This window comes from Oryza brachyantha, chromosome 3 (genome assembly GCF_000231095.2).
Source record: "Oryza brachyantha chromosome 3, ObraRS2, whole genome shotgun sequence".
Lineage (NCBI taxonomy): Eukaryota > Viridiplantae > Streptophyta > Magnoliopsida > Poales > Poaceae > Oryza > Oryza brachyantha.
Window position 1 is genome coordinate 13,030,259 of NC_023165.2, and position 12,506 is coordinate 13,042,764.

General features: G+C 36.2%; 1 protein-coding gene across 1 annotated transcript; it reads left to right on the plus strand.

Annotated features, from left to right (window-relative positions):
- The first annotated feature begins 4,056 nt into the window (after window positions 1-4,056).
- LOC121053928 (proline-rich protein 36-like) lies at window positions 4,057-5,946 on the plus strand. Its single transcript, XM_040522510.1, has one exon. The coding sequence runs from the start codon at window positions 4,286-4,288 to the stop codon at window positions 5,138-5,140; it is 855 nt and encodes a 284-aa protein (XP_040378444.1). The 5' UTR covers window positions 4,057-4,285; the 3' UTR covers window positions 5,141-5,946.
- Window positions 5,947-12,506: the final 6,560 nt, after the last annotated feature.

Consider the following 12,506-nt stretch of genomic DNA (forward strand, 5'->3'; position numbering starts at 1 on the left):
TCTCCTACCATAAATTCAATGTCTCTTAAGACTCAATATGATGCATTCAATTTTTTGTCAATACAAGTAGGCAAGTAATATGAAGAAATCTTCAGAAATTTTTCTGGCAACTGACTTCTTTTTATAACATTAATGAGTTAAACAAATTAATTCTACCATTGATACTCTCTAGTAGATTATTTCAATAATATATCATCATATATGTTCTTTTGACCGAAAATGTCACCGTATATTACTCCCGCCAACTTTGCATCCAAGATATATCTTCACGTCACCCTGAAAATCTGCAAAACCCCACATAAATCGTGTTGCACTTTGGAAAGAAAATCTAAACTATACAAAATCACGCAAATATGATCGGTACCACGTAAACCAGTGCCATACAGTACCTTTGGTATCACTTATAGTATTGGCACGGTTTCTTTTACAATTTCTAGGCTTACCCTTGCATACAATTATATTTTTACTCTTGACACCTAAGTACTCCTAATATATTTATATAATACATCTTATCGTGGATCGTCATATCTTTATCCTTTTTCAGAATGCAAACAACGAAAAAGATTTCTTTAATGATTTATCACTGTTTTACGAAATAGTTCATTTATTTTATTTATAGCGTGATATATCCTTTATTTTGTTTTTGCGAAAGAATTAACCTAACCTGCATCGAGCTAGCCAGTCCTTGTTGAATTAAAGCTATTAGCACAGTACACTATAAATATAACAGATACCATACGTGCACATCAAATGCCTAGCTTTATTCCATCAGAAAACCAAATACACATATTTTTTTGAAAGAATAAAACAGTAAAGTATTTAAGCAATTTTACAGTCCAACAAAAAGTACCTCGAGATACCAGTACCTCGCGGTACCAAATCGCTTCTGATCATTGGATCTAACAGCACGCATCCTGCTCAGATAGATCCAAAAGTGAGAAATGATTCGGTACCTCGAGGTAACAGTACCTCGAGGTACTTTTTGTTGTACTGTAGCAAATCTTAAATTATTTATATCTTTGCGCCATTCATGCATGCATGCATTGCTGGCTAAATAAATTCACTTTGTGTCGATCGTGTAGTACGCAGCACATTTCATTCGGACTTTATACTATACAACTATATATATTGTTACTAGTGATATCATGTACTGCCAGCTCACAAGACATACCACTATTCTTCACGAACCGTGACATATATGTCACCGGTGTATTGGGGTGTACGTACTATCTATATACGGTGTGTGATTAATTATGGACCGTATTCTTCTTCGTACTTGGCAGCAGCTGTTGCTGGACGTACTGAGCGTACATATACGCTCATTTTTGTTGACTAATCTGTTTGGACCGTACGTGTAAAAACTTGAATGTAATGTTGTCTACTCTTTTGCGCTGAATTGTTGAATGGTTGAATGATGCATATGGATGAATTAATCAACTATATATTGTAAAGTTGAAATGGATTTAAAATATTGTTTTTTCTAAGGAATCCATATATATATATATATAATGTTTTTTTGCGCAAAAATCACACTATTTGAGAGATCAACAACTGTGTCGAGGTTCCATCTCATTCCATTAGGAGGAAATGGAACTAGAGGAATTAGTTTAGTTCAATTAATTGCTTGAGATCTAATTTAAATGGGTCAACGTTACATCAGTTCGATCTGAATCTATTCCAAAATATAAAGGATATATATAAACACATCTAGAAATGTTTATATTATTTAAACAGGGGAGTAACGAATAAAACTTAGAAGGATAACCAAAGCAACTTATGCTTATAAGCTAAAATTTGAATTTTAAAATATAAATTTGGAATCTATTTTGGGGTATTTTTATTGTAATTTATTTTCTATCCTTTGGTTTTAAACGGCTAGGAGCACGTCCATAGATAGGTTACCCATAAATTATTTTTAAACGTTAATAAATTATTTTGTTTATGCTTATTAAAGGTAAAATGACAGGGCTGAAAATATATTCTAGCTGAAAGATACATTTTTATTGAAAAAAAAAAGTAAAAATGTACCGGGGAGCTAGCTGCCGAACATTTTTTTATATAATATCCATGGATATAGAGAGGCGGCTAGACCTATGCCGAGTTCGTTATGGAGAGAATATGATAACTTATCCCGCGCGAAAAACATAGTAATAGATTAATATGTGATTAATTAATTAATTATTAATTATTAATTATTAAAAAAATATGAAATAGACTAATATGATTTTTTAAAACAACTTTCCTATAGAAATTTTTTTAAAAAATACACCATTTAACAGTTTGGGAAGCATGCGCGCGGAAAACGAGAGAAATAAGATACCTTGTCTGGCTGCCGAACGCAGCCCTAATAAGCTAGCTAGAAGAAAATCACTGATGCTGTGCAGCAAATCAGCTACTCCCTCCGTCCCAAAATAAACCAATATTTCACTTTTTTCTACAATGTCTGACGCTTCATCTTATTCAAAACAATTTACGATTAATATTTTTGGGTTTATTAGATAATAAATCATAAATAATACTTTATGGATAATCAAACGCTAGACACAGGTGATGAAAAGTTTGTCTTGTTTTGGGACGGAGAGAGTAATGTGTGAGGGATAGAGGCAGAATTTATCTCTGCAAGCTAATTTAGCCATAGGTACTACCCTCGCCGTCCTAATCGTGCTATCCATCACCTTTTATTTTCTCGTATGATCGATCGGTTGTCATGAACTATGACATTTTGTTATTTTTCACATGCCTGAACACGTAACACACATGTTTTTTTTATTTATCAGTTAAGTAGGCAATATTAATTAATACAAGTCATGAAAAAAAATCATACATATCATATAGCACATAAATCAGACCATCCTGACCCTTTTTCAGCATAGCAAATAAATGAGTAAATTTAACACGACTACATATTTGATCAAACTATCAAAAACACAGATTTAAGGCTGCATATCCCAAAACTACTATTTAAAATCATAATTTTCACCGAAATATAAATTTAATATATTATTTCACAAACTACATATTTAACATTAATTTTATCACAAAACTATAACTTTTGTAACTTAAAAAATAATAATAGAACTCTCAAACTTCGATAACTTCGCCACTAAACCTGTAGTTTTGTAATATATACAAGATCTTAAATTTATGATTTTCTAACAAATTTGGTGTTCAATCTATATATAGTTTTGTGATATCCAAACTCCAATACGAAGTTTTGGGATAATTTGTTGAAATACACGTAGTTTGTAAAAAAAATTACTCCAAATTAATTGTTGGCTCCGTGTTGACATAGGATGTATGGATGTTAATATAGACGGATCATTTATTGACCACATTATATAAAATTATTTTTAATCGCGGGGATTAATTGCAACAGATTTTAAATACACGACTTCTTCAAATAACTTTCAGCATCAACATTATGTTTAGATCACTTATTGTGAGCTACTACGTCCGTGTTAGTTTTATTATTTATAATATTTAATGAATTTCTCCCTGTAAACAGTAGATCATTCATTAACATGTCATCCGAAAAGAACATCCAAGACGATTCATCCATAAATTTATTTCTAAAGAAATTATCTTTACTACCATAAATATTGCTAGTGGTAGTGATACTTATATACTCTATTTTAAAAGAAAAAATAATGGTGGATTCCATATATTAATTACTGTTCTCACTGACTCAACTTATTATGAGAAGAAAAAACAGTGACATTAATAGACTCATATGTCAATAACAAATATATATATATATATAACAATTAAAATATGAAACATAAAAAAATTAATGTTAATAGTATGTTATGATATTTTTTTAAATTAAATCTTGTTGCAACGAACAGGTAGGATGCACATAAAACATCAACCCGAGTTTTGTTTTTGAAAAAAAAGTGTTGATAGAGAAATTTAAAGAATAGTCTAGTACATGATTATTACTGCCCTAGGTAATTTGAATCCATACCACCGTAGCTAGATTCACCACAACTACTCTGAAAGGCAAAAGAAAAGTAGATGCAAAAGGAAAAGGAGAAGTTGGCAGCTTCTCCTCTCCCACATTTCTTCCAAGCCCTCATCAACCTCACCTCTCCCCCTCCCACCCTCTAGCTTCTTCATCAAATCACCAATCCACCCACACCAACATCAAGATCAACCCTAAAATATAGATACATAGATAGATCACCACCTCCTTCGCACACCAAACCCTATCTCTCACCTTTCTTTCTCCATTGTTGCACCTTCTTTTTCTTACTCTGTAGTTTAGCTGAGCAGCCGATACAACGTCATGGCGTCCACCAGCGACAGCCTCCCTAGCTCGCCGTCGCTCCCCGCCACGGCCGGCCTCGACTCCGGCGCCGACCAGGAATTCACCTCGCACCACCACGGCCACGGCCTCTTCCTGCCCTCCTCCTCTTCCTCCTACCTTGATTCCCCCTTCCACGGCCTCCTCCCCAGCTCGCCCTCCGCCGCCGTCATGTCCCCCTCGCAGGGGGCGGCGCCGCCGCCGCACCCTCCGCCTCCGGCTCCGTCGTCCAAGCCGCCCAAGAAACGCCCGAGGGCGTCGCGCCGCCCGCCCACCACGGTGCTCACCACCGACACCTCCAACTTCCGCGCCATGGTGCAGGAGTTCACCGGCTTCCCGGCCCCGCCCTTCGTCGCCGCGCCGCCGCCAAGCGTCCGCCCACGCCTCCTGGGCGGCGGCGTCGGTGGCACCTCCGCCGTCCTCCCGCCCTTCTTGCTCCGCCCCTCCCCACTCAAGTACACGCACAGCCCCGCGCCGCCGCTGCCCAGCGGCCTCCTCGGCAACGCGCCAGGCCCAGGCGCCGCCGCCGTCACCAGCACGAGCTCCCTGGTGGACGCGCTCGCGCTGTTCGCCAAGAGCAACGTCATGGCCGGCGGCGCGGCGCCACCAACCGCCGCCACCGCCTCGTCCGGCGCCGGATCAGGCGCCGCCGATCAGTACCACCACCACCACCACCACGGCGGCATGATGGGCGGGCTGTTCAACCCGTTCGACGACTACGATGCTGCGGCCGCCGCCGCCGAAGGCGACAAGGTGCACGGCGGGGCCGGCGCCACCGGCCATGGCGGCTTCTTCTCCCCCTTGGGCGCCGGCGACAAGTACGACGACCGGCACTAGCCCCACCACGACGCACGCCGCGTCGCCGCGTGTACGTATCTCCCCCTCTCTCTCTCCCACTATACCTCTGCGTCTGCGTGTGTGTAGAGAGAGAGAGAGAGAGAAGCATAGCTAAGCTAGCTCTAGCAAAATGAAGCTGATGACGAAGCTTCTACTACTTGGCCACTGCAACTGTTTGGCATTTGTTGTGAGATTCACTTAATTTTTCTTGTTTGGTTTTGAGATGATGATGATCCGACGCATGTACATAAATTTATTTAATTTGGATCTTCTTTGTTTTGCTTCCTCCAAACGCTTTGATTAATTTTTGTATGTTTTTTTTTCTAATTAAGTGGTCAAAAATGTTTGGTGCAATTATGTTCATTTGAATTAAACGGGATTAATTAAGCTAGCAAGCAAAGCAGGCTAGGTTCGATCGATGCATGCATTGCACTGATCTATCGAGCGTTTCAAAGATTACTCGTAGAAAATATTCAGACTTTGGAAAGGCACATATTGTGTTCGGTTTCCATCGCTAGCGAGAGCTTAGCTAGCTAACAAGAGTGTACGTCCTTTTCGAGATGAGATGAAACCATATCCAACTCCTCCTTTAGTTTCTTCCCTTCCATTTCTATCGGTTTTTTTTTTTTGGATGGATGTATGCACGCCGTACCTTCTGTGAAAGGTACGGTTATTGTTAGCCAAGATTAATTTGTGCTTTGTCTTGGCTATTATTCTAATTTTATCTCACACACAGTTCATTGGCTCATGAGACATGTGTATTTGTTGCTACGTGCAAGTTGCAATTAATTCATGTGTAAACTGTTGTGGAAGTGAGAAATGTATTGTGCATCTGAGTTGCTTTCTAACATTCTCTCATCTTCGCTGGTAAATGGTACAGCTGGTTAATTAATTATTGATCAATATGAATTTCATGCTTGTGTTCTATTGAAATTTCAGTTTGCGTGTGCCGATTGGTGATTTGGTGTTTATGATAGAAATGCGGATTGAATCAAGATTAATTTTGTTCAATATTGGAGGCTTGACCACAATATATAATATGTAAAACATGTCCGAGAAAAAATATTTTAAGACATTAACATGCAAACTTTATTTATTAAGTGTAAAACTCAAAATTAACCAATTGAGCGCATTAGAATTTGGGCCACAATGTTGTCTACAGAATTACTTGATCACTAGTTTCTGCAGATTCAGGTGATCTGCGTATTATCTATATTACAACTGATAATACGTACCTGAAAAAGCTGTTAATTTTTCAATGCACGCAGTATTAATTATCAATATAATCATTGGTCGTTATGTTGGTTTTAAAATTCTGTACGTGTCTCTGGCCTATTAGGACTAATATATTATATGAGTCTCATTAATTTTGACACAGCTCTTTGAGTTAGCTTTGCTTAATCGCATACATAAATTAGACATCAATAATCTTAGCTTCCAAAAGAACGAATTGAGCAAGGGGTGCATTCGGATTGGATATGGAGACCGGCTTTTAATCCATTTTTCTAAAAGGAGAATGAAGAAGAGAAAATTCAATTAGATAAAATGCAGCGGGATGATTATTTCCATTAATTTAATTATTAGGTGTATATTGGAGTTATTTTTGTTACTTCAATATATGCCTCACAAATCGGGCATTGTTACGGTACATTCGGTAGGAAGGATAGTAGTGTAGTAAAATTTAAATCTAACCATATATTTTTATAAGTATATTAAATATTTTATTTGAAATTTTGTTAAGATATACTTAGCAATTTATCTATTTTAATATAAAATATTATACATAAATTTATTGCAATGTTATATATTTTAATTCTAATTTTACCCCTATAAAATTTTTACTACACTATTACACAGCGTAGTATAAAAAAATTAGATCCGTTGGATCTAAAGTAACAGAGTACCTAAAAAAATCCCACAAATCAACCTTCATATATTTTCTCTTATTTTTTATTAGCTCTGACAGTGTTGTGATCCTAGCTTTATCTATCCACTGTTCTTATCTGATCTTCTTTATTCTCACTTACTGTCTTTGAATCGTGTCTTAACATTGATGAAACTAATAATTGCTCAATCTGATCTTGATTTGAGAGCTGTCCGTGTAAAACTAACTAGTTTAATTCAAAAGGAAATCAGTGGAAAACACTTGAAAACTCCCTTTGAAATAACCACCGGTACTGGAGCACATTTAATATATAAATTACTGTGATCATCTAGAAACTAACACAGCAAGTTATCATCATTTATTCATATATGTACTTGAAAGAAATTCAATACTAACATACTGTTCTCCTATTGAAATGTTTACTAGCTATACAATACAATGTACTTGTGCCATCACGTGTGCATACGCAAAATTATTTAAGAGTAGATGTACGCATACAGTACCATTACTAGCCTATCTCTTTCTCGTTGTTTATAACATATGTGTATATATATATATATATATATATATATATATATATAATACTAGAAATTAAAAGCTTTGCACGAAAAAACGCCTAAAAAATATTCCGCCTTCCTCCTTTTGTTAAATAAAATGTTTGGTATCCTGAAAAATTTTGTTTTTTTTAAATTTTCAGTGCCAACGTTAATGTACTAGCTAGCTAGCTCTGTTGCGATCGACGAGCCAAGTGAACGACATGATATTTGTAGTTTTGTACTCTGAAATGATGAAACTGTTGTCTTGAGCTGGAGAACACAAAGGAACAAATGGATGAAACGTGATGGCATCTTTTCTTTCTTTCTATATATATATATATATATATATATATATATATATATATATAATCGATCTAATTTTCATATATATATATACACACACATGTACACACAAGTTTATTTTAAATATTTTTTGTGTGCATGTGTATATATACACTCGCAAAAATCGAATTTTTCAAGACCAATATGCATATACTTTACTACTTTTGATTGATATATATCTGTTAAAACAGATATATCAGAATGCATGATCCACATATATATATATATATATATATACACACACACACATATATATATATACATATATAGATATACATATATACATATATATATATATATATATATATATATATATATATATGAACCTGATCAAACTAATTAACCAAGAGAATATACACAGGCCGGCCACGTCCATATATGCATGCCAAACATACATAACTTGAATACAAAGAAGCCGGTGATGTAACACGTACCCGCTGCCAAACAGGCCGCTGTTAATAATTAGTACTACCTCCAACTCTAAATATCATTAACTTTTCTATGCACATTTGACCATTCGTCTTATTCAAAAATTTATATAATTATTAATTATTTTTATATCATTTTATTTATTGTTAAGTATATTTTTATGTATATATATAACTTTACATATTTTATAAAAAATTTTAAATAAGACAAATGGTTAAACGTGTATAAAAAAATAAATGGCGTCAAATATTTAGGAACGAAGGGAGTATTATCTATCATCAATATTGACTTCAAACAAATTGAATGGCTTACTTTTTGTTTGCCTAGCTAGCTAGTCCCAGAACGATCAGCTGGTCGGTTACTTTTCATGAGCTATCAGTGCATACATATATACACTCATCATGCACATATATATCTATGCATGTTGCCATGGAACTGTGGGTCTGGAAAGGCTTTACCTGAAGATATGCATGATTGCACCATCTAACATTGTTTGCCATCCATTGTTGTCTGATGAGATATATATATATATATATATATATATATATATATATATATATATATATATATATATATATATATATATATATATATATATAGCTTGATACATACACACACATGCATGGAGATTAATTTATATGTGGTCTTCCCTACCCAATCTACTCTCATCCGGCCATGAGAGAAATGAAATATCCAAACTAAAGTACTGCATGCAGGACTCCTACCGTAGCTGCATTTTACCTACCGCAGAAAGGACCGATGTTCCATGGCTGAGCAGCTCCCCCTTTCATATGTAACACATAAAGTAAATGTTGAAACACTTCATGCACATATATACAATTCGTCATCACTTCAAGTGATGCTAAAATTTCAAGGGACCTTACGTAACTATATATTTTAATTATCATTTATAACTAAGTAGTGATCCAAGTAGCACCCAATTAGGTTCATGGGTTCAAATCTCATAGGAGTATGAATTTCATATTGGATTATTTGAGGGGCTAAGTTCTCTATTTGGGCTAAGCCCAAATTTTTAAAAAAAAATTGGTTACATATATCCAACTGAATAGAGGCTAGGTAAAATACTCTTCTCTAAAAAAAAGGCAGTTCACCAATTTAATCAGTCATTTCAGGGAATTGTGTAGCATTTAGTTTTTTATGATTTTGTTGGAATGCTGCAACGTTATACATCTAATTGGTTGGGGCCAATCATAAAAAAACACACATAATTACTCATGCCACTAAACTTGTATGCAGGGTGGAGCTACAGAGTATGCATGCCAAGCATGCCCTGGTATACCCTGCATTGTATACCTATAGTATATATCGATATATAATATATATATATATAGAGGCATTTAAAAAAACTCATGAATATATGTTAGTTAGTGCATATATATTAAATCATGTTATTAATTTTATAATTATTACCGATTTGCTAAATAGATTTGTCGTATTGTATATGACAATTTTTAGTTGAATCTAGGTCCGCCATTGTTTGTATGTCATACACATACCACAATTTTATGATAACTAGCAGCATACATGTGCATTAGAAAAGTCCATTCAACTAAGAATAGTCCATGTCCCATGAGTGGGCCATGTGATTGAGAATAGGCCAGAACCAGCAGTGTGGATCTAGTAGAAGGATATAATAATTTTTAACCACCGCTTAGTTTTCTATTTACTTGATTTTTGTTATGTTTTCTCCTGAAGGGCACAATTTTTTTCGGTTTTCTTCATAAGGTGCACTACACGAGCAAGGAGGCGAGACGGAGGATGGACGATTGTACTTTCAAGTAGTTACAAAACCATCCTTTATCATCATTGTTTGTGATTATACGAATGGTCTGACTAATGTTGCAAAAAAATAGAACTGATAGTTTGTTTAAGAAACAGTTGTAGTTTTAGGAAAATTTATCTAATGTTGTAGTAAGAAACCTAAACCTAGCATATGGAAGTTAATTTTAGTACCGAAGGATCTACTGATCTATCTAAGTACTTTCTTTGATTTTTAATGTTTAACTTCGTTGATTTTCAAGACATACGTTTGACCATTATTATCTTATTCAAAGCTTGGTAAAAATATAAAACATGCTTAAATTTGTATAATTTTACAAACAAATCATAATAAAATAAATAATAATTGTGTTTTTTTAAAGAAGACAAATGACCAAACAAAAGGCAATGACGTCAAAGTTAAAAAACCGAAGAGAGTACAACCATTCTACTAGCTAAAAACTCAAACCCTAATACATGTGCATGGCTAATGACGAGTCGGTAAGTAGCTAGCTAGTGCTAGAGGTACTTACTTATTAGAGAGGGATATATATATATAGAGAGAGAGAGAGATGTCTGAATGAGTACGTACATGCAGATCGACGGCCCATGGGTTTGCACGTACAGTGGTAATTAATATAATCAAGCCGAGATCGATATTAATTAGATTGAGGCCGGATAATATCGATGGATGGCATGCAGATGCAAGACAAGAAGATCCATCGATCTATCGGAAAAGCAGCGCACCTAATAAAAATCCCTGAGAAAAAGGCAGGCGCCTTTTCCACCACCTGGCCAAGTTGTTGCACCAACCAACCAGCCATCCACACACTCACACACACACACACCCATCGATCTGCAGTGCAGTTCAGGTTATAGTAAGCTAGTGGAGGAACAAATCGATTGCAAGGAGGAGCAAAGGAGAGTTTGGTGGGGGTCCATATACATATGCAAAAGATGCAGGCAGCTCTTCCTACTGGGTATAGAGCTGTACTACGTGCTTGTGTTTTCTGTGATGATGGCCTCGCCTACCACTACTGCTCTCTAGGGCCGGCCGGTGTGTCCTGAGACGAGTTCAATCATATAGGCAGCTACTTACTCTAATTTATCTATAGTAAATTTAATAGCTAATTTATATAATACTTATCTACAAAATATTAATACATGGTCTCACATATTATACCCACACAACGTCTTGGAGCCCGTGCTATAGTTGGCTACAAATTAGTAGCTCACTACTCTTTTCTCTCCTTTCTTATCTCTTTAAAATATGTTTATTGCTGGCTTATAACCTGCTATTGTACCTGCTCTGGACACCCCCGCTACCTAGATTAGAGGTTGTTTGGGGGAGATTTAAATTCTGGAAAGCAGCTGTTAGGTAGCTAGCTTCTGAGAATCTGAAAAGGCTCTGAAACTTAACTTCTCTAGCTTCTGGCTTCTTAGTTTATTTTTCAGAATCTGTAACTACAGATTCTCAAAACCTATGAACCATTTAGGACAGCTTCTTGCAGAAACAACTTTAGAAAAAAATTGTAGCGGGGAAAAGCTCCTCCAAACAAGCCCTAGCCCTAGAGAAGAGAGAAGAGAGATCCAAACTAGCTAGCATGCATGCACTGCTCACCGGCCGGGAGCATATGCAGCTAGCTGAGCTACAAGACGATCGATGATCATGATGATGGTGGTGGTGGTGCCTCTTTGCTTGGCATATATATTTGGGCCATCATTAGCCCATTTGGCGTTGCATGATTGTATTCTGCATATTTGTACATGCCACCAACAAATCACAGGCATGTATGGCATGCAATTGTGTGGCGTCCTAGGTTAAAAGAAAACAAACACCACTATTAGTGATGACCATATTTCATGTTTTGTGCTCGTGGATAGATAGGCGTCACGACGAGATAGAAAAAATGCTACATATACGATATTTTATTCTAATCTTGATACGATTAAAAATATTGGTGTGGATAACAAATGAGAAACGTAACGGTGCTTATGGACCATAAAAGTCCAATTAAGATTAAAAACGTTTTATCGTATAAAAATCATCGTCCGTACAGCAGCTCTGTGGTGAGATATATCCATGTTAGATTTTGCTTCCCTGATAGGCGGCCTACCGTATTGTTCACTCGTGGATCCTATTAATAACCGTGTAAAAATTAAATGTGTTTATTTAGTTTTTAAGGGGATTGATTGAGTTAAAAGTTATCCGTGACCAAGTCGGCGACAGCAAGAGTATATGGTGCAGTAGTGGCACTTTATCTGGTGTCCACCACTCACATGCACGCCTCCAAACCTCGATCCCCTCATGTCTGCTGCCTCCCACTCTCCACACCACTGTAAGAGCAAGTTACTGCTATCTCCAATTTATCTATAATCAATCTAATAGTTAATT